This window comes from Eubalaena glacialis, chromosome 15, assembly GCF_028564815.1.
Source record: "Eubalaena glacialis isolate mEubGla1 chromosome 15, mEubGla1.1.hap2.+ XY, whole genome shotgun sequence".
Classification (NCBI taxonomy): domain Eukaryota; kingdom Metazoa; phylum Chordata; class Mammalia; order Artiodactyla; family Balaenidae; genus Eubalaena; species Eubalaena glacialis.
The window spans coordinates 36,021,362-36,045,235 of record NC_083730.1 but is presented as its reverse complement, the minus strand read 5'-3'; the positions used below and the strand labels follow the sequence as shown (position 1 = coordinate 36,045,235).

The 23,874-nt window shown below is 38.7% G+C and overlaps 1 protein-coding gene across 1 annotated transcript in view; it reads left to right on the top strand.

Annotated features, from left to right (window-relative positions):
- The window catches only part of PIK3C3 (phosphatidylinositol 3-kinase catalytic subunit type 3), a 160,264-nt gene that overhangs the window by 11,403 nt on the left and 124,987 nt on the right, over positions 1-23,874 (top strand). Inside the window, exon 4 of the mRNA XM_061169001.1 lies at positions 3,732-3,861. Within this exon, the coding sequence (XP_061024984.1) occupies positions 3,732-3,861 (130 nt within the window). The remainder of the gene's footprint in view (positions 1-3,731; positions 3,862-23,874) is intronic.

The window sequence follows — 23,874 nt, the reverse complement described above, 5'->3', positions numbered from 1 at the left end:
TGTGTGTGTATAATGACTCATGTTAGATCACCTACTCTTCTCTCTAGGCTGATGCTTATAGTGACCTGCACCTCAGAAAAAGGAAATCTGAGAAGCCCTATGAAATTAAAATAACTCCTTTTTCTCTCTGTGTCCTGGGGCCTTCCCTTGAAGGCTAACTGGGGTGCAGTGGAGACAAGCCGAGGCATTCCCTCGCAGGATACTGGACTTCCTGTGCACCTTTGGATTGTGGAAGAATATGATATTCAGGATATTCCAGGTGCTATAGCAGAGTGCAGACATCCACTTGTACTGCTGGGTCACAGCTGCTTCTCTGCATGGTGTTGCTGACATTCATGGTGAGAAAGTAGTATGAGTCTTCTGTGTGATCTCAGCAGGAAGCCTGTGCAAATTTTTTTCCACCTACCATTAAAAATCATGTCATGTGCCACCACAGTTCTCATGACTTAGGGAAATGCTGCTTTCGACCTTCATTTCCTCAAATGTTTCTTAGGCAATGAAATAACACCTGTTGTACCCCACCTTGTTCCTTAAATAGTCCTGGTATGGACTTACTAGCTTTTTAAAAGTGGTCCTCAAAGTGTCTAATAGCTATGTTATAGTATCGGGAGTCCTGTGACTACCAACTCTTGCTGTTTGCTAATACCTGTTTTGTATACTTGAGTCAGTGTGAAGCAGTGCTTCTTGGAGAATAGTGTAGTTAATCGAAAGACAGATCTGTTAGGATATGGCTGGAGTAACTAATTGTCCTCATTTTGAAAGTCTAGCTTGTGAGATTCCTAAGTAGCTAAAGAGTTGATTGATCATTAGGTTGAATTGGCAAAGGATCATACGCAAGCTGTATATTTCTCTTGCAGATGTTTTTTCCAAATGTGAATTCTGAAGTCAGGCCAGTTGTTGCTGTAGTGGCTTGGCACTGGGAGCTGGAGCATCTACAGCAGCTGTTGCTGGGGCCTCTGCTTGTGTCTGAGGGAGATCCTGCTGTACTGTTTTCTTCTTTCTTGCCTGTTTGGCTTAATTTCCCAAATGGACTTGATGCTCTGAGCATCTTCTGGCTTGCCACCTGGAGGCTGTGTAACTCTCTGTAAAGGTTCCATTAGTGTCAAGAGAAAGTAATATGTTCACTTGATCATTTGAATCACTTGGCATCACCCCTACCTTCCATGTCCCCTATCCTTAAATCTCTTCTCCAGATCCATCCCAAGGCACCTAAATCATTTAGTAAACTGACTTCCTGCCAACTGTACTTATTTTTGATTTAGTTAAGTTTAGCCAAACTATTCACTTGGGGGTAAGGAAGTGGAGAGAAGGAAGGGAAGCTTTCTGCTGTTTCTGAAGGTACATTTAAGGATATTCATTGAAAGTGGTATTATGACCTCACTGTACCCAGTTTCTTAGAGACTAAGGTCTGCTTGATGTTGAATGTCTCTCAGTTGAAAGGGAAAGAAAATGAACTTTATAAAGGCTTTTTAAATAATAACACTTTTTTTTTTATCTTTAACATGATAGATAAATATTGGGTGTATTGATTCTTCACAACCAGTCAGTACATTTTGTGTTGGGCCTATAAAGTAAGCTTTTGCAGATATGGTTGCTGGATATTACCAGTTTATTGCCAACCTTAGAGACCTTAACATATTTGGTCCTTAATCTTATACTGCTCATCAGCTTGTAGCTGTCCTTTATAGTTTCCAATCTAAATGTTTATGGCATCATTACTTACATACATTACATAATATTCAGTGAAAATTCTCTTTATTACCTCAGGAAAATCTGCTAAGAAATTTTCCATTGGTCAGATCATGATAATAATGGTTTAAAAATTAATGTGAACCTTTTACAGTTAAGTACAGTGGTTTTAAAGATGGGAAAAATGCATCACTATATCCATCGTGTACCTAATTAAAAAATTATTTAATATGGGAGTCTTTGGACTTGCCTACTCCCCTGCACACACTTCTAGTCTTATTCTTTTCATTGCAATTGACAGCTTGGCCTTTCAGCTTTGGGAGGATGCTGTTTGAATAGACTTTATATTGTTTGAAAGGCCTTGTTAAACAACACTTAAAAAAAGAGAACACACTAACAGAAGACTATCTCTAACCCTCTTCAAAAAAACAAAACTCAGAAACTTGACAGCATATTTAAAAAACATATTTGTCTAGAGCTCCTTTTATGAGTTTGTTCAACCTTTACTGTGGGTCTTCATGGTAGCTTTTTTTTTTTTTAATTTATTTTTATTTATTTATTTATATTTTTGGCTGTGTTGGTCTTCATTTCTGTACGCGGGCTTTCTCCAGTTGCGGCAAGCGGGGGCCACTCTTCATCGCGGTGCGCGGGCCTCTCACTATCGCGGCCTCTCTTGTTGCGGAGCACAGGCTCCAGACGCGCAGGCTCAGTAATTGTGGCTCACGGGCCTAGTTGCTCCGCGGCATGTGGGATCTTCCCAGACCAGGGCTCGAACATGTGTCCCCTGCATTGGCAGGCAGATTCTCAACCACTGCGCCACCATGGAAGCCCCATGGTAGCTTTTTTTTTTTTTTTTTAAGTTTTTTTATTTATTATTTATTTTTATTATTTATTTTTCGCTGTCTTGGGTCTTCGTTTCTGTGCGAGGGCTTTCTCTAGATGCGGCAAGTGGGGGCCACTCTTCATCGCGATGCGCGGGCCTCTCACTATCGCGGCCTCTCTTGTTGGGGAGCACAGGCTCCAGACGCGCAGGCTCAGTAGTTGTGGCTCACGGGCCTAGTTGCTCCGCGGCATGTGGGATCTTCCCAGACCAGGGCTCGAACCCGTGTCCCCTGCATTGGCAGGCAGATTCTCAACCACTGCGCCACCATGGAAACCCCATGGTAGCTTTTTGAAAGAAGCAGAAGCATGACAATCAGAGGTCATGCAGTCTTTTACTTTAAAGCAGGATCATCCAGCTCAGGCTGAATTCCAACGATATGTTAAATTTCTGATTTGTAGACATGGGTATTTTTTCTTACTGAATCCACTGTTGTATTCCCTTTTAGACATCTTTCTTATGGAAAAGAAGATGGGTGAAAAATAAGCCTGTACCCAGTGAAAAGGAAAATAATAGCTAACATTTATCGAATACTTATTATGTGGCAGACACTATTCTAAGTACTTTTTACTTGTACTGGTTTATTTAATTTTTCTAACAACCCTGTGAGATACAGTTACTCTTTATAATCTCATTTTATAGATGAGGAAACTGAGGCACAGAGAAGTTAAGTAACTTACCCAAAGTCTTGTAGGTAATAGATGGCACAGCTGGGATCCAAACCCCGGCAGTTCAACTCCGCTGTCTACTATGCTGAATTGTCACTTAAAGTAGAAAGTTATATAATTATTTTAATTTTGGTTTCAGTCATTGTAAATGTGACATTCTTTCACTGGGTAGAAATTTGGTTTCTGTTTCTAAGATCTCCACTGAAGTGATGAAGTGCATGTGGTCCATTACTGATGCTTCTCTGTTTCCAGTTTAACTTTAGAATCTCTGTAATAGTTCTAACTGCTTGGAGGAGAAAAATATGGCACGTGAAAAACAGTGTTACATGGATTTTAGTTGCTTGGTTAATTGCTTTACAGCCCACTGGAGGCTTAAAGCTTGGCAAGAGAGACATGTATTTCCTTGGTAGAATTCTCTCTGTTTACGAATCTAAAATTTCCCATAATGAACTACATTAATTTAATTCTGTGCTGAACATTCTCTTTTTGCCTAGCATGTTTCGCCAAGGGATGCACGACTTGAAAGTCTGGCCTAACGTGGAAGCAGATGGATCAGAGCCCACAAAAACTCCTGGCAGAACAAGCAGTACTCTCTCAGAAGATCAGATGAGCCGCCTTGCCAAGGTAAAAAAGAAGCTATTGGAACAGGTGGAAGGCTCTGAATGATATCTGTTGTAGTATAAATTGACATTATGAATTCTGTCAGATTACTTTTTAATTTAAATTTAATCTTTTAATAATAGTTTTATTGAAGTATAATTCACACACCATAAAGTTCACCCTTGGAAAGTGTACAGTTTAATGGTTTTTTAGTGAATTCACAAAGTTGTACGATCAGCACCACTGTTTACTTTTAGACCATTTTTATCAAAAATATAACCATGTACCCATTAGCAGTCATTCCCCATTCCCTCCTTCCTCCAGCCCCTGGCAACCACTCATCTACTTTCTATCTCTGTAGATATTCCAATTCTGGACATTTCATATAAAGGGAATCATATAATACGTGGCCTTTTGTGTCTGTAATTCCAACAGATTTGAAAATGTAGAGCTTTTGGTGATACCTTCAAGATGACCACCTACTTTTTTGGTAACATTGTCTTAAAGATGCAAGTGTTATTACATGCTAGAGATTCTTATATTGTTTGAAAGTGAAAATTTCTTATATTAGCTCGTCTGAATTACCCTCACTCCACCCCACCTCTCTTTTTGTAAATTGACTGAGTTATTACCTCTTTCTTTCAAAATTGTGTTAGTGAAGTGTTTTCATTTAATGTTTGTATTTCTAAGTTCAATTCTATTCTTAAATCACAACAGTGTAACTTATGTTGTGAATATCTGTTCAAAAAGTACTATGTTAGATACTGTTTAAAGATCCTTTTACAATACTTTTGTTAAGAGACTTTCTTTTAATTTCTACATGTAATTTTCCTTTGTGATCTTATTAGTTATGGATGACTCTATTATGTCTGGAGAAAGTTTTAATGCCAAGCACTTTACAACTTTTTTGTTTTAGATTCCATGTATATGTGTTAGCATACGGTATTTGTTTTTCTCTTTCTGACTTACTTCACTCTGTAGGACAGACTCTAGGTCCATCCACTTCACTACAAATAACTCAATTTTGTTTCCTTTTATGGCTGAGTAATATTCCATTGTATATATGTGTCACGTCTTCTTTATCCATTCATCTGTCAATGGACACTTAGGTTCCATATCCTGGCTATTGTAAATAGTGGTGCAATGACCATTGTGGAACATGACTCTTTTTGAATTATGGTTTTCTCAGGGTATATGCCCAGTAGTGGGATTGCTGGGTCATATGGTAGTTCTGTTTTTAGTTTTCTAAGGAACCTCCATACTGTTCTCCATAGTGGCTGTATCAGTTTACATTCCCACCAACAGTGCAAGAGGGTTCCCTTTTCTCCACACCCTCTTCAGCATTTATTGCTTGTAGATTTTTTGATGATGGCCATTCTGACTGGTGTGAGGTGATACCTCATTATAGTTTTGATTGCATTTCTCTGATGATTAGTGATGTTGAGCATCCTTTCATGTATTTGTTGTCAGTCTGTATATCTTCTTTGGAGAAATGTCTATTTAGGTCTTCTGCCCATTTTTGGATTGGGTTGTTTGTTTTTTGGATATTGAGCTGCATGAGCTGTTTATATATTTTGGAGATTAATCCTTTGTCCATTGATTCGTTTGCAAATATTTTCTCCCATTCTGAGGGTTGTCTTTTCGTCTTGTTTATGTTATCCTTTGCTGTGCAAAGCTTTGAAGTTTCATTAGGTCCCATTTGTTTATTTTTGTTTTTATCTCTATTTCTTTAGGAGGTGGGTCAAAAAGGATCTTGCTTTGATTTATGTCATAGAGTGTTCTGCCTATGTTTTCCTCTAAGAGTTTTATAGTGTCTGGCCTTACATTTAGGTCTTTAATCCATTTTGAGTTTATTTTTGTGTATGGTGTTAGGGAGTGTTCTAATTTCATTCTTTTACATGTAAGTGTCCAGTTTTCCCAGCACCACTTATTGAAGAGGCTGTCTTTTCTCCATTGTATATTTTTGCCTCCTTTATCAAAAATAAGGTGACCATATGTGCGTGGGTTTATCTCTGGGCTTTCTATCCTGTTCTATTGATCTATATTTCTGTTTTTGTGCCACTACAATACGGTCTTGATGACTGTAGCTTCGTAGTATAGTCTGAAGTCACGGAGCCTGAATCCTCCAGCTCTGTTTTTCTTTCTCAAGATTGCTTTGGCTATTCAGGGTCTTTTGTTTTTCAACACAAATTGTGAAATTTTTTGTTCTAGTTCTGTGAAAAATGCCATTGGCAGTTTGATAGGTATTGCATTGAATCTGTAGATTGCTTTGGGTAGTATAGTCATTTTCACAATGTTGATTCTTCCAATCCAAGAACATGGTATACCTCTTCATCTGTTTGTATCATCTTTAATTTCTTTCATCAGTGTCTTATAGTTTTCTGCATACTGGTCTTTTGTCTCCTTAGGTAAGTTTATTCCTAGGTATTTTATTCTTTTTGTTGAAATAGTAAATGAGAGTGTTTCCTTAATTTCACTTTCTGATTTTTCATCATTAGTGTGTAGGAATGCAAGAGATTTCTGTGCATTAATTTTGTAGTCTGCTACTTTACCAAATTCATTGATTAGCTCTAGTAGTTTTTTGGTAGCATCTTTAGGATTCTCTGTGTATAGTATCATGTCATCTGCAAACAGTGACAGCTTTACTTCTTCTTTTCCGATTTGCATTCCTTTTATTTCTTTTTCTTCTCTGATTGCTGTGGCTAAAGTTTCCAAAACTATGTTGAATATTAGTGGTGAGAGTGGGCATCCTTGTCTTGTTCAGGATTTTAGAGGAAATGGTTTCAGTTTTTCACCATTGAGAACGATGTTGGCTGTGGGTTTGTCATATATAGCCTTTATTATGTTGAGGTAAGTTCCCTCTATGCCTACTTTCTGGAGAGTTTTTGTCATAAATGCGTGTTGAATTTAGTTGAAAGCTTTTTCTGCATCTATTGAGATTATCATATGGTTTTTATCCTTCAGGTTGTTAATGTGGTGTATCACATTGATTTGCGTGTATTGAAGAATCCTTGCATTCCTGGGTAAACCCCACTTGGTCATGGTGTATGATCGCTTTAATGTGCCTTTGGATTCTGTTTGCTCGTATTTTATTGAAGATTTTTGCATCAATGGTCATCAGTGATATGGTCTGTACTTTTCTTTTTTTGTGATATCTTTGTCTGGTGTTGGTATCAGGGTGATGGTGGCCTTGTAGAATGAGTTTAAGAGTGTTCCTCCCTCTGCTATATTTTGGAAGAGTTTGAGAAGGATAGGTGTTAGTTCTTCTCTAAATGTTTGATAGAATTCACCTGTGAAGCCATCTGGTCCTGGGCCTTTGTTTGTTGGAAGATTTTTAATCACAGTTTCAATTTCAGTGCTTGTGTTTGGTCTGTTTATATTTTCTCTTTCTTCCTGGTTCAGTCTCGGAAGGTTGTGCATTTTTAAGAATTTGTCCATTTCTTCCAGGTTGTCCATTTTATTGGCATATAGTTGCTTGTAGTAATCTCCCTTGATCCTTTGTGTTTCTGCAGTGTCAGTTGTTACTTCTCTTTTTCATTTCTAATTCTGTTGATTTGAGTCTTCTCCTTTTGTTCTTGATAAGTCTGTCTAATGGTTAATCAATCTTGTTTATCTTCTCCAAGAACCAGCTTTTAGTTTTATCCATCTTTTTTATTGTTTTCTTCATTTCTTTTTCATTTATTTCTGATCTGATCTTTATGATTTCTTTCCTTTGCTAACTTTGGGGTTTTTTGTTCTTCTATGTCTAATTGCTTTAGTTGTAAGATTAGGTTGTTTGAGGTTTTTCTTGCTTCTTGAGGTAGCATTGTATTGCTATAAACTTCCCTCTTAAAACTGCTTTTGCTGCATCCCGTAGGTTTTGGGCCATCGTGTTTTCAGTCATTTGTTTCTAAGTAGTTTTTGATTTCCTCAGTTATCTCTTGGTTATTTAGTAGCATATTGTTTAGCCTCCATGTGTTTGTAATTTTACATTTTTTTTCCTGTAGTTGATATCTAGTCTCATAGCGTTGTGTTCGGAAAAGATACTTGATACGATTTCAATTTTCTTAAATTTACCAAGGCTTGATTTGTGACCTAAGATATGATCTATCCTGGAGAATGTTCCATGAGCACTTGAGAAGAGAGTGTATTCTGTTGTTTTTGGATCGAATGTCCTATAAATGTCAATTAAGTCCATCTTGTTTAATGTATCATTTAAAGCTTGTGTTTCCTTATTTATTTTCATTTTGGATGATCTGTCCATTGGTGAAAGTGGGGTGTTAAAGTCCCCTACTATGATTGTGTTACTGTCAATGTCCCCTTTTATGGCTGTTAGCATTTTCCTTATGTATTGAGGTGCTCCTATGTTGGGTGCATAAATATTTACAATTGTTATATCTTCTTCTTGGATGGATCCCTTGATCATCATGTAGTGTCCTTCTTTGTCTCTTGTGCTACTCTTTATTATAAAGTCTATTTTGTCTGATATGAGAATTGCTACTCCAGCTTTCTTTTGATTTCCATTTGCTTGGAATATCTTTTTCCATCCCCTCACTTTCAGTCTGTATGTGTCCCTGGGTCTGAAGTGGGTCTCTTGTAGACAACATATGTACGGGTCTTGTTTTTGTATCCATTCAGCCGGTCTGTGTCTTTTGGTTGGAGCATTTAATCCATTTACATTTAAGGTAATTATCAATATGTATGTTCCTATTACCATTTTCTGAATTGTTTTGGGTTTGTTATTGTAGGTCTTTTCCTTCTCTTGTGTTTCCTGCCTAGAGAAGTTCCTTTAGCATTTGTTGTAAAGCTGGTTTGATGGTGCTGAATTTGCTTAGCTTTTGCTTGTCTGTGAATGTTTTAATGTCTCCATCGAAGCTGAATGAGATCCTTGCTTGGTTGTAGGTTTTTTCATTTCATCACTTTAATTATGTCCTGCCACTCCCTCTGGCTTGCAGAGTTTCTGCTGAAAGATCAGCTTTTAACCTTATGGGGATTCCCTTGTATGTTATTTGTTGTTTTTTCCTTGCTGCTTTTAATTTTTTCTATGTATTTAATTTTTGATAGTTTGATTAATATGTGTCTTGGCACGTTTCTCCTTGGATTTATCCTTTATGGGACTCTCTGTGCTTCCTGGACTTGATTGACTATTTCCTTTCCCATATTAGGGAAGTTTTCCACTATAATCTCTTCAAATATTTTCTCAGTCCCTTTTATTTCCTCTTTTTCTTCTGGGACCCCTATAATTCGAATATTGCTGCGTTTAATGTTGTCCCAGAGGTCTCTGAGACTGTCCTCAACTCTTCAATCTTTGTTTTTTATTCTGCTCTGCAGTAGTTATTTCTACTATTTTATCTTCCAGGTCACTTATCCATTCTTCTGCCTCAGTTATTCTGCTGTTGATTCCTTCTAGAGAATTTTTAATTTCATTTATTGTGTTGTTCATCATTGTTTGTTTGCTCTTTAGTTCTTCTGGTTCCTTGTTAAAACTTTCTTGTTTGTTCTGCATTGTATTTCCAAGATTTTGGATCATCTTTACTATCATTACTCTGAATTCTTTTTCAGATAGACTGCCTATTTCCTCTTCATTTATTTGGTCTGATGGGTTTTTACCTTGCTCCTTCATCTGCTGTGTGTTTCTCTGTCTTCTCAGTTTGCTTAACTTACTGTGTTTGGGGTCTTCTTTCGCAGGCTGCACGTTCTTAGTTCCCGTTGTTTTTAGCGTCTGCCCTCAGTGGCTAAGGTTGTTTCAGTGGATTATGTATGCTTCCTGATGGAGGGGACTGGTGCCTGTGTTCTCGTGGGTGAGGCTGGATCTTGTCTTTTTGGTTGGCAGGACCGTGTCCGGTGGTGTGTTTTGGGGTGCCTGTGACCTTACTGTGATTTTAGGCAGCCTCTCTTCTGATGGGTGTGGTTGTGTTCCTGTCTTGCTAGTTGTTTGGCATAGGGTGTCCAGCACTGTAGCTTGCTGGTCATTGAGTGGAGCTGGGTCTTAGCGTTGAGATGGAGATCTCTGGGAGAGCTTTCGCTGTTTGACATTACCTGGAGCCGGGAAGTCTCTGGTGGACCAATGTCCTGAACTTGGCTCTCCCACCTCAGAGGCACAGGTCTGACACCCGGCTGGAGCACCAAGACCCTGTCAGCCACATGGTTTAGAAGAAAAGGGAGAAAAAAAAGAAAGAAAGAAAAAAATAAAATAAAGTTATTAAAATAAAAAAAATTTTTAATTATTAAACATAAAAAAATTTTAAAGTAATTAAAAAAAAAGAAAAAAAACCAGTCAGAAACAACCTTAGGACAAATGGTAAAAGCAAAGTTATTCAGACAAAAATCACACAAAGAAACGTACACATTCACACTCACAAAAAGAGAAAAAGGAAAAAGATATATACATCTATATATTAAAGTAAAAAAAGGAAGAGGGCAACCAAATCAATAAACAAATCTACCAATGATAATAAACTCTAAATACTAAAACCAGAAACAAATTAGATGCAGAAAGCAAACCGCAAGTCTACAGTTGCTCCCAAAGTCCACCGCCTCAATTTTGGGATGATTCATTGTCTCTTCAGGTATTCCAGAGATGCAGGGTACATCAAGGTGATTGTGTAGATTTAATCCACTGTTCCTGAGGCTGCTGGGAGAAATTTCCCTTTCTTTTCTTTGTTCTCACAGCTCCTTGGGTTCAGCTTTGGATTTGGCCTGCCTCTGCATGTAGGTCGCCTGAGGGCATCTGTTCTTCACTCAGACAGGACAGGGTTAAAGGAGCAGCTGATTAGGGGGCTGTGTCTCACTCAGGCCTGGGGGGAGGGAGGGGTATGGAATGCGGGGCTAGCTAGCCTGCAGCGGCAGAGGCAGGGGTGACGTTGCAACAGCCTGAGATGTGCCATGTATTCTTCCATGGAAGTTGTCCCTGGATCACGCGACCCTGGCAGTGGCGGCCTGCACAGGCTCCTGGGAGTGCAGGTGTGGATAGTGACCTGTGCTTGCACACAGTATTCTTGGTGGCTGCAGCAGCAGCCTTAGCGTCTCATTCCCGTCTCTGTTGTCTACGCTGATAGCTGCGGCTGGTGTCCATCTCTGGAGCTCATTTAGGCAGTGCTCTGAATCCCCTATCCTTGTGCACTGCAAAACAGTAGTCTCTTGCCTCTTAGGCAGTTCCAGACTTTTTCCCGGACTCCCTCTCGTCTAGCTGTGGTGCACTAGCCCCCTTCAGGCTGTGTTCACGCAGTCAACCCCAGTCCTCTCCCTGGGATCTGACCTCCGAAGCTGGAGCCTCAGCTCCCAGCCCCCAACCGTCCAGGCAGATGAGCAGACAAGCCTCTCAGGCTGGTGAGTGCTGGTCGGCACTGATCCTCTGTGCGGGAATCTCTCTGCTTTGCCCTCTGCACCCCTGTTGCTGCGCTCTCCTCCATGGCTCCGAAGCTTCCCCCCCACCACCCCCCATCTCCGCCAGTGAAGGGGCTTCCTAGTGTGTAGAAACTTTTCCTCCTTCACAGCTCCCTCCCAGAGGTGTAGGTCCTGTCCCTATTCTTTTCTCTCTGTTTTTTCTTTTGCCCTACCCAAGTACGTGGGGAGTTTCTTGCCTTTTGGGAAGTCTGAGGTCTTCTGCCAGCGTTCAGTAGGTGTTCTGTAGGAGATGTTCCACATGTAGATGTATTTCTGATGTATTTGTGGGGAGGAAGGTGATCTTCACGTCTTACTCCTCTGCCATCTTGAAGGTCTCCGAGAATGAATGTTATAATTCATATAATAATGAAATTCTGAATTTGAGGGGGAATGGTCAGAGTCAAGAAATATAAAGCTATACAGTTGCACAATTCATCCACTTAGGTTCTCTTATATTAAACAAATTATATAGGCTTCTTTTCACATGTTCCTAATTTTTTCCCATTTATTTTTGATGCAGAGTTCAGAAATAATTTTTGTAACAACTGATTGACATTTTTCAAAGAGCAGTAAATGCAGCATTGGAATTTGAAATGGACTTTTTAATGTAGCACAATGTTATAGTATACATTTCTCATTTTTATCTTTTGAATTTTATAGTAGGAGAAAAAGGTGTGACTTGATAATTATCAGCTTTTTTATGGTTGCAACTATAACTCCTTAAAGAGTTGTTTGGGTTCGTATTTATTCTTTTGATTATCATTGTACATTTGCAGCTCTCAAAATGATGAGTAAGCATATGCAGAGCTAAATGTGGTATTGGGAAGAAGCCTTCTTAACAGTTTTGTTAATCGGTAGCAATCATCAACAGTCTAAATTCTTTATATTGGAGAGGATGGCAAGTAGGATCCTACTTTTTCAAGAGATAGGTATTAAAATTTATATGCTGACTATTACCGAGGGTGGCTAATAGTTTTTAAGTGAGTATTTATGCATTTGTTTCTAAATCTTTAAAATGGGGATAAAAATTAATGAGAATAAGTCTTTCTTATGCAAATCGGAGATGAGCTCCTTTCAAAGTTCTTTTTCCCTAACAGAATTCTATTTCTTACTTCTGAGTGGAGTGGAGCCTTCGGAGGTTGCTGTGCTGTGACAGCTTGCATTAGTGTTTAACTCATGTTCCCCAGAGACTAAATGGAAACCATTAAAACCAATAATTACTCTTCTTAAGGGGAAAAAGGCATCATGTTTGTAGCATTTTTGAAGGAACTGCTCTCCTTTTGAAGGAAGCGGTTTTTTAATTTTTTGGCACTTGGGCTAATATGTTTCATTCTTTTCTGTACAGCAGTTGGTCATGCTGTTTGAAGTTTCAGAACTGTTATATCCCTGCTGCTATTGAAGATGAATGTGTTTTATAAATGATGCTTTGGTTTGATGAAATTGGAAGCTTGGGCATTTGGAAGCACTTTTCAGTGGGAAGAACATTGTAGTATGAGGTAGAGATTTGGCCATCCTACCAGCTCTGGGAAAATAATTTCTAAGCCTGTAAAATCAGAGGTTTAGAATGGATGATATTTGGGGTCCCATGTAGCTATTCATATTCTATGATTCTAAAAGTACTGAAATAGTAAATAATTGGGATTTTTTATTTACCTGGATTTTATAGTTACCACCTTAATAGAGAAACAACATGCAGTCATCAGTTGGCAATTGTGGAATCGTTGTTCATGCCATTCCCTTTCATCTGTAATACATATGCCTAGAGTAAAGCATCGTTCAGGACCTGCCTAATGTGAATGATACGGCTGTGCTCTTAGATTTTGTTTTTGTTGTTTTTCTTTTTTGGTTAGTGCCTGCTTCTTTACTTAAATTTTTCAGACTGGCTTCCTTAGTATTTCCCTTGCCTTATACCAGAAAAAGTATACTTTGATATTTGTTGTGGTCTTAACTTCTAAACTTACCAGAGAGAGTATACTTTGATACTTGGTATACTCTGAATTTAAAATTATACTTTGGTATTTGTTTGTTCCTTAAAATTATGCCAAAGTAGCTCTCTTTCTCCCTCCTTCTCTCCTCCTCTCACTTTTCTGGTTCCACATTAAAAAGTTTGTCAAGTTAGATTGTCATTCTCTTCCTCAAAACATTTCGAAATTGTCTTTGATACAGTATTACAATATTTTGAAATTGTCTTTGGTACAGTATTACAATATTTTGAAATTGTTTTTGGTTCTTTAAAAACCTGGCAAAAAATGTCTATGCTATTGTTTCCATTTTCATATGAAAGGAACAGATACTTCATTTTCTCACACTATCATTTTAAGAAAAGAAATGAGTATTCAAATAGATGAGGTTTCAGTGGTTAGAACTGAATGGTTTCTTTCTTGTTGTGCTTTGATTTTTCCAGTGAATTTACTCTGTTTCTAATTGTTGAGAAAGGTGGCTTAAGAGTAAAAAAGTGTATATTAATCTTAATAATAGCAAAGCATAGTTACCATGCATTGTAACCATGAGCCAAAATAAATAGCATAGTGATGATTTTCAAACTGCAATTTAAGAGAGTTTATTCAGTTAAAGAACTGCTTTAGTCCTGGCTGCTTGGGGATAATAGGACAAGAGGGCTGTGAAATGAAGATGAGCTATTTAAATGGCCTATAAAGAGACAGTGTTTGATAATTATTAAGCAAAGAACCTCAAACTCAAGCTGTACTAAATATTCTTATTCTGACTTATTGATAGAACTGAAAGTTAAATTATAAGTGCAATATGAATAACTGAATTTTAAAAGACTGATTTCTAGGTTTAACATATTTTAAAAAGTCAAATCCTTTCAGAATAGTTTTAGTGGAATTAACCTCTAATGATTTCACATCATTTTGTGGACATGCCTAGTTTTCCTTTGAGGAAAAATTGAGTGTGAGAAAAGGAAACAAAACTGAATAGTCTTGGGACTTCCCTGGTGGTGCAGTGGTTAAGAATCCACCTGCCAATGCAGGGAACATGGGTTCGAGCCCTGGTCCTGGAAGATCCTACATGCTGCGGAGCAACTAAGCCCGTGCGCCACAACTACTGAGCCTGCGCTCTAGAGCCCACGAGCCACAACTACTGAAGCCTGCGCGTCTAGAGCCTGTGCTCCGCAGCAAGAGAAGCCATCGCAATGAGAAGCCCGCTCACTGCAATGAAGAGTAGCCCCCGCTCACCGCAACTAGAGAAAGCCCGCAGAAGCAATGAAGACCCAACATAGCCAAAAATAAAATAAAGTAAGTAAATAAATTTTAAAAAAAACTGAATAGTCTTCAGTTTAGTTCTTATTTTTTATGACTTGCATTTCTTAGACTTAGTAGGGAACAGGAAGAAAATTAATATATTGAAATATACTCTTTCCCCCATCTTCCTCATTATCTTCTCTTTCCCATCTCTAAATTTCCCTAATTAATTTTTTACTAACATAGTAACTTTCTGTTTGAATTGATTTGTGAAAATAATCAAAGCCCATACCTCTTGGGCATTTATTACTCTTTGATTGTCCATGACCGGCCTTTTAATGATTGTGGGCCTTAATTGAGCAAATTTGCCCATTGTTCCCATCTGCTCCATTTTTCAGCTTGTCCTATTGTAAGAGTTTTATGACTAGGATACATATCCACCTGGGGTTTTGGATGTGACTACCAAGCTTTAGTGTTTGATTTATATTTGAATCCATGTCTTTAGACATGAAAGGTTAGTGCAAAAGCATGCTTCCCCACTCTCTCCTTTTCATTTTAGCAGCTCTGCTTGATGCCTTTGGAATGTGCTTTAGTTTCTGTCAATTTGATTAAGAGGAGGCAAAGAGAAAGCAATGACTATTTGAAAAATGTGTTGTGATCTGTGTGACGCAGATGGGGTGGGGAATGTTAGGCAGAGTGTATAGGTGAGCATTGCTACAGGGAAGTTGTGGTAAGATGTGGTGATGTTTCAGGCTGACCCTCAGAGTGCCTACATGGGGTCATTCTGGGTCCAGGGTCCAGACTCAGGTTTATAACAATAGGAACTGGATTTTTTTTAGTTCATCCAGGAAAAATTAGTATCTTGAGAATAGGTTCATGCCAATCAATTCAAGGGGTTATTTTTAATCTAGAGCTGTACTGTCTAAGATAATAGCCACAATCCACATGTGACAATTTAAGTTAATCAAAATTAAATTAAATTTAAAATTCAGTTGCTGTGTTACCATAATCACATTTCAAGTGCTGAATAGCCACATGTGGCTAGTGGCTACCTAGTAGACAGTGCAGGTGTGGAGTATTCCCATTATTGCTGTTCTATTGAGCAGCCCTGGTCTAGAGTACCAATTTACTAATTTGTAATGGGTGAGTAACCATATTACCTTTCTGGTAACCATAATACTTGTGTCTGCTATCCAGGACACCATTTTTTAAGGCAGTTTGGAAATTAAATTAGTCTTCAGGAGTTATTAATTTCTTAGTGAGCCATGAAGGAGCCTGAAGGAGCTACAGAGTTTTATGAGATATTTCTCTCAGTATGGGGAAATCTTAAAAGGACTCTTCCTCTTTCTCTCATGACATTGTCTTTCTAGTTGCAGGATTACTTGAATATGCTGGCTACACTGTATGTTTTGAATAAACATTGACAAATTATCATGATCACAAAATAATCCTTTACAATTGAGATTAACATAACAAGAAGTTTTCTGGTTACATAATTTTGTGAAATGGGCTTGAGGCTATTTATTTTAAATTATTTTATTGTGCTGTTTGACCTGCCAAAATATTTGCCCTTGAAAGACAATATTTTACATTGAATACACTGCATTGAATGGGTACTTGTTTTGAGGTATTAATTTAGAGGAGCTCACTGAGATTTTTATTTTAAGTATGTGGAAAAGTCCTCTATCTCCACCATCATCACTTGCTATGTTGAAGACACACTTCTAAATGCTGGAGATTTAAGAATTATGTTACTAGGTTGAAGCTGTCATTATTACTAGTGCCATTATGAGGAATAATGATAATAACTATAATAATCTCCTCACATGTATAAAGTGCTTTAATAGCACTAAAACCCTTTACATGGATCAAGAACTAAAAATGGAGATGTGATTAAAATCATGGCTTTGGAGACCACTTTTCATTCAGATTCCAGTTGTGTCTCTTGTTTACTTGTGATCTCAGATTAGCTACTTAACCTTTACTAAGCTGTGAATTCCTCATCTTTAAATAGGAATAAGGGTTATATCCACTTTTTTGAGTTACTGTGAAGACTAAATATAAATGAGATAAAATATTTAGTTTTTAACATATTGTGGGACAGTACTGAGCACTAATAAATGTTAGCTGTTGTTACTTGATCTTATTTGCTTTCATTTAATTCTAACAAGTGTAATGATTGGACTTGTAATACACTGTATTTTTTTTTTTAGTCTCCCTTTTATTTATTTATTTATTTACTTAACATCTTTATTGGAGTATAATTGCTTTACAATGGTGTGTTAGTTTCTGCTTTATAACAAAGTGAATCAGCTATATATATACATATACATATATCCCCATATCTCTTCCCTCTTGTGTCTCCCTCCCTCCCTCCCTATCCCAACCGTGTAGGTGGTCACAAAGCACCGAGCTGATCTCCCTGTACTATGCGGCTGCTTCCCACTAGCTATCTGTTTTACATTTGGTAGTGTATATATGTACATGCCACTCTCTCACTTTGTCCCAGCTTACCCTTCCGCCTCCCTGTGTCCTCAAGTCCATTCTCTAGTAGGTCTGCGTCTTTATTCCTGTCCTGCCCCTAGGTTCTTCATGACCATTTTTTTTTTTTTTTTAGATTCCATATATATGTGTTAGCATATGGTATTTGTTTTTCTCTTTCTGAATTACTTCACTCTGTATGACAGACTCTAGGTCCATCCACCTCACTACAAATAACTCAATTTTGTTTCATTTTATGGCTGAGTAATATTCCATTGTATATATGTGCCACATCGTCTTTATCCATTCATCTGTCGATGGACACTTAGGTTGCTTCCATGTCCTGGCTATTGTAAAAAGAGCTGCAGTGAACACTGTGGTACATGACTCTTTTTGAATTATGGTTTTCTCAGGGTATATGCCCAGTAGTGGGATTGCTGGGTCATATGGCAGCTCTATTTTTTGTTTTTTAAGGAACCTCCATACTGTTCTCCATAGTGGCTGTATCAATCTACACTCCCACCAACAGTGCAAGAGGGTTCCCTTTTCTCCACACCCTCTCCAGCATTTACAGTTTGTAGATTTTTTGATGATGGCCATTCTGACCTGTGTGAGGTGATATCTCATTGTAGTTTCGATTTGCATTTCTCTAATGATTAATGATGTTGAGCATTTTTTCATGTGTTTGTTGGCAATCTATATATCTTCTTTGGAGAAATGTCTATTTAGGTCTTCTGCCCATTTTTGGATTGGGTTGTTTGTTTTTTTGATATTGAGCTGCATGAGCTGCTTGTAAATTTTGAAGATTAATCCTTTGTCAGTTGCTTCATTTGCAAATATTTTCTCCCATTCAGAGGGTTGTCTTTTCATCTTGTTTATGGTTTCCTTTGCTGTGAAAAAGCTGTGAAGTTTCATTAGGTCCCATTTGTTTATTTTTGTTTTTATTTCCATTTCTTTAGGAAGTGGGTCAAAACGGATCTTGCTTTGATTTATGTCATAGAGTGTTCTGCCTATGTTTTCCTCTAAGAGTTTGATAGTGTCTGGCCTTACATTTAGGTCTTTAATCCATTTTGAGCTTATTTTTGTGTATGGTGTTAGGGAGTGTTCTAATTTCATTCTTTTACATGTAAGTGTCCAGTTTTCCCAGCACCACTTATTGAAGAGGCTGTCTTTTCTCCATTGTATATTTTTGCCTCCTTTATCAAAAATAAGGTGACCATATGTGCATGGGTTTATCTCTGGGCTTTCTATCCTGTTCCGCTGATCTATATTTCTGTTTTTGTGCCAGTACCATACTGTCTTGATTACTGTAGCTTTGTAGTACAGTCTGAAGTCTGGGAGCCTGATTCCTCCAGCTCCGTTTTTCTTTCTCAAGATTGCTTTGGCTATTCGGGGTCTTTTGTGTTTCCATACAAATTGTGAACTTTTTTGTTCTAGTTCTGTGAATAATGCCATTGGTAGTTTGATAGGGATTGCATTGAATCTGTAGATTGCTTTGGGTAGTATAGTCATTTTCACATGTTGATTCTTCCAATCCGAGAACACAGTATATGGTATATCTCTCCATCTGTTGGTATCATATTTAATTTCTTTCATCAGTGTCTTATAGTTTTCTGCATACAGGTCTTTTGTCTCCTTAGGTAGGTTTATTCCTAGGTATTTTATTCTTTTTGTTGCAGTGGTAAATGGGAGTGTTTCCTTAATTTCACTTTCAGATTTTTCATCATTAGTGTATAGGAATGCAAGAGAATTCTGTGCATTAATTTTGTATCCTGCTACTTTAGCAAATTCTTTGATTAGCTCTAGTAGTTTTCTGGTAGCATCTTTAGGATTCTCTATGTATAGTATCATGTCATTTGCAAGCAGTGACAGCTTTACTTCTTCTTTTCCGATTTGGATTCCTTTTATTTCTTTTTCTTCTCATTGCCGTGGCTAGGACTTCCAAAGCTATGTTGAATAATAGTGGTGAGAGTGGGCAACCGTGTCTTCTTTCTGATCCTAGTGCAAATGGTTTCAGTTTTTCACCATTGAGGACAATGTTGGCTATGGTTTTGTCATATATGGCCTTTATTTTGATGAGGTAAGTTCCCTCTATGCCTACTTTCTGGAGGGTTGTTATCATAAATGAGTGTTGAATTTTGTCAAAACCTTTTTCTTCATCTATTAAGATGATCATATGGTTTTTATTCTTCAATTTGTTAATATGGTGTATCACATTGATTGATTTGTGTATATTGAAGAATCCTTGCATTCCTGGGATAAATCCTACTTGATCATGGTGTATGATCCTTTTAACGTGATATTGGATTCTGTTTGCTACTATTTTGTTGAGGATTATTGCATCTATGTTCATCAGTGATATTGGCCAGTAGTTTTCTTTCTTTTGTGACATCTTTGTCTGGTTTTGGTATCAGGGTGATGGTGACCTCATAGAATGAGTTTGGGAGTGTTCCTCCCTCTGCAATATTTTGGAAGGGTTTGAGAAGGATAAGTGTTAGCTCTTCTCTAAATGTTTGATAGAATTCGCCTGTGAAGCCGTCTGGTCCTGGGCCTTTGTTTGTTGGAAGATTTTTAATCACAGTTTCAATTTCAGTGCCTGTGATTGGTCTGTTTATATTTTCTCTTTCTTCCTGGTTCAGTCTCGGAAGGTTGTACTTTTCTAAGAATTTGTCCATTTCTTCCAGCTTGTCCATTTTATTGGCTTATAGTTCCTTGTAGTAATCTCTCTTGATCCTTTATATTTTTGCAGTGTCAGTTGTTACTTTTCCTTTTTCATTTCTGATTCTACTGTTTTGGTCATCTCCCTTTTTTTCTTGATGTGTCTGGCTATTGGTTTATCCATTTTGTTTATCTTCTCAAAGAACCAGCTTTTAGTTTTATTGATCTTTGCTATTGTTTCCTTCATTTCTTTTCAACATATTTCTGATCTGATCTTTATGATTTCTTTCCTTCTGCTAACTTTGGGAGTTTTTTGTTCTTCTTTCTCTAATTGCTTTAAGTGTAAGGTTAGGTTGTTTATTTGAGATGTTTCTTGTTTCTTAAGGTAGGATTGTATGGCTATAAACTTCCCTCTTAGAACTGCTTTTGCTGCATCCCATAGGTTTTGGGTTGTCGTGTTTTCATTGTCATTTGTTTCTAGGTATTTTTTGATTTTTCTCTTTGATTTCTTCAGTGTTCTCTTGGTTATTAAGTAGTGTATTGTTTAACCTCCATGTGCTTGTATTTTTTACAGATTTTTTCCTGTAATTGATATCTAGTCTCATAGCGTTGTGTTCAGAAAAGACACTTGATATGATTTCAATTTTCTTAAATTTACCAAGGCTTGATTTGTGACCCAAGATAAGATCTATCCTGGAGAATGTTCCATGAACACTTGAGAAGAGAGTGTATTCTGTTGTTTTTGGATGGAATGCCCTATAAATATCAGTTAAGACCATCTTGTTTAATGTATCATTTAAAACATGTGTTTCCTTATTTATTTTCATTTTGGATGATCTGTCCATTGGTGAAAGTAGGGTGTTAAAGTCCCTTACTATGATTGTGTTACTGTCAGTTTCCCCTTTTATGGCTGTTAGCATTTGCCTTATGTATTGAGGTGCTCCTATGTTGGGTGCATAGATATTTATAATTGTTATATCTTCTTCTTGGATGGATCCCTTGATTATTATGTAGTGTCCTTCTTTGTCTCTTTTAATAGTCTTTGTTTTAAAGTCTATTTTGTCTGATATGAGAATTGCTACTCCAGCTTTGTTTTGATTTCCATTTGCATGGAATATCTTTTTCCATCCCCTCACTTTCAGTCTGTATGTGTCCCTAGGTTTGAAGTGGGTCTCTTGTAGACAGCATATATACAGGTCTTGTTTTTGTATCCATTCAGCCAGTCTATATCTTTTGGTTGGAGCATTTAATCCATTTACATTTAAGCTAATTATCGATATGTATGCTCCTATTATCATTTTCTCAGTTGTTTTGGTTTTGTTGTTGTAGGTCTTTTCCTTCTCTTGTGTTTCCTGCCTAGAGAAGTTCCTTTAGCATTTGTTGTAAAGTTGGTTAGGTATTGCTGAATTCACTTAGCTTTTGCTTGTCTGTAAAGGTTTTAATTTCTCCATCAAATCTGAATGAGATCCTTGCTGGGTAGAGTAATCTTGGTTGTAGGCTTTTCCCTTTCATCATTTTAAATATGTCCTGCCACCCCTTTCTGGCTTGCAGAGTTTTTGCTGAAAGATCAGCTGTTAACCTTATGGGGATTCCCTTGTATGTTATTTGTTGTTTTTTCCTTGCTGCTTTTAATATTTTTTCTTTGTATTTAATTTTTGATAGTTTGATTAATATGTATCTGGCCATGTTTCCCCTTGGATTTATCCTGTGTGGGACTCTGTGCGCTTCCTGGACTTGATTAACTGTTTCCTTTCCCATATTAGGGAAGTTTTCCACTTTAATCTCTTCAAATATTTTCTCAGTCCCTTTCTTTGTCTCTTCTTCTTCTGGACCCCTTATAATTCTTTTTATTTATTTATTTAATTATTTATTTTATGGCTGTGTTGGATCTTCGTTTCTGTGCCAGGGCTTTCTCTAGTTCCGGCAAGTGGGGGCCACCCTTCATCGCGGTGCGTGGGCCTCTCACTATCGCGGCCTCTCTTGTTGCGGAGGACAGGCTTTAGACGCACAGGCTCAGTAATTGTGGCTCACAGGCCTAGTTGCTCCGCGGCATGTGGGATCTTCCCAGACAAGGGCTTGAACCCGTGTCCCCTGCATTGGCAGGCAGACTCCCAACCACTGTGCCACCAGGGAAGCCCTGGGCCCCATATACGTCTAATGTTGGTGCATTTAATATTGTCCCAGAGGTCTCTGAGACAGTCCTCAATTCTTTTCATTCTTTTTTCTTTATTCTGCTCTGCAGTGGTTATTTCCACTATTTTATCTTCCAGGTCACTTATCCGTTCTTCTGCCTCAGTTATTCTGCTCTTGACTCCTTCTAGAGAATTTTAAATTTCATTTATTATGTTGATCATCATTGTTTGTTTGCTCTTTAGTTCTTCTAGGTCCTTGTTAAACGTTTCTTGTATTTTCTCCATTCTATTTTCAAGATTTTGGATCATCTTTACTATCATTATTCTGAATTCTTTTTCAAGTAGACTGGCTATTTCCTCTTCATTTGTTAGGTCTGGTGGGTTTTTACCTTGCTCCTTCATCTGCTGTGTGTTTCTCTGTCTTCTCATTTTGCTTAACTTACTGTGTTTGGGGTCTCTTTTTGCAGGCTGCAGGTTGTTAGTTCCCCTTGTTTTTGGTGTCTGCCCCCAATGGCTAAGGTTGTTTCAGTGGGTTGTGTAGGCTTCCTGGTGGAGGGGACTAGTGCCTGTGTTCTGGTGAATGAGGCTGGATCTTGTCTTTCTGGTGGGCAGGTCTGTGTCTGGTGGTGTGTTTTGGGGTGCCTGTGAACTTATGATTTTAGGCAGCCTTTCTGCTAATGGGTGGTTTTGTGTTCCTGTCTTGCTAGTTGTTTGGCATAGGGTGTCCAGCACTGTAGCTTGCTGGTCGTTGAGTGGAGCTGGGTCTTGGCGTTGAGATGGAGATCTCTGCGAGATTTTCGCTGTTTGATGTTACGTGGGCTGGGAGGTCTCTGTTGGACCAATGTCCTGAACTCGGCTCTCCCACCTCAGAGGCACAGGCCTGATGCCTGGCCGGAGCACCAAGACCCTGTCATCCACACAGCTCAGAATAAAAGGGAGAAAAAAAGGAAAAGAAAGAAAAAAAATAAATTAAGTTATTAAAATAAAAAATAATTATTAAAAAAATTTAAAAAGTAACAAAAAAAAAGAATGAAAGAACCAAGAGAGCAACCACACCAGAAGACAAATCCACCAATGATAACAAGCACTAAAAACTATACTAAAAGAAAAAATGGACAGACAGAACCCTAGGACAAATGGTAAAAGCAAAGTTATACAGACAACATCACACACACAAGCATACACATACACACTCACAAAAAGAGAAAAAGGAAAAAAATATATATATTGTTGCTCCCAAAGTCCACCGCTTCAATTTTGGGATGATTCGTTGTCTATTCAGGTATTCCAGAGATGCAGGCTACATCAAGCTGATTGTGGAGATTTAATCCTCTGCTCCTGAGGCTGCTGGGAGAAATTTCCCTTTCTCTTCTTTGTTCGCACAGCTCCCGGGGTTCAGCTTTGGATTTGACCCCGCCTCTGTGTGTAGATCTCTTGAGGGCGTCTGTTCTTCGCTCAGACAGGACAGGGTTAAAGGAGCAGCTGTTTCGGGGGCTCTGGCTCACTGAGGGCGGGGTGAGGGAGGGGTATGGATGCGGGGCGAGTCTGCGGCGGCAGAGGCCGGCATGACATTGCACCAGCCTGAGGCGTGCCGTGTGTTCTCCCAGGGAAGTTGTCCCTGGACGACGGGACCCTGGCAGTGGCGGGCTGCACAGGCTCCCAGGAGGGGAGGTGTGGATAGTGACCTGTTCTTGCACACAGGCTTCTTGGTGGCGGCAGCAGCAGCCTTAGTGTCTCATGCCGGTCTCTGGGGTCCGCGCTGGTAGCCGCGGCTCACACCCGTCTCTGGAGTTCCTTTAAGCGGCGCTCTTAATCCCCTCTCCTCGTCCACCGCAAAACAAAGAGGCAAGACAAAGTCTCTTGCCTCTTAGGCAGTTCCAGACCTTTTCCCGGATTCCCTCCCAGCTAGCTGTGGCGCACTTGCCCCCTTCAGGCTGTGTTCACGCAGCCAACCTTAGTCGTCTCCCTGGGATCTGACCTCTGAAGCTGGAGCCTCATCTCCCAGTCCCCACCCGTTCCGGCGGGTGAGCAGACAAGCCTCTCAGACTGGTGAGTGCTGGTCGGCATCGATCGTCCGTACGGGAATCTTTCTGCTTTGCCCTCTGCACCCCTGTTGCTGCCCTCTCCTCCGTGGCTCCGAAGCTTCCCTTCTTCCGCCACCTGCAGTCTCTGCCCATGAAGGGGCTTCCTAGTGTGTG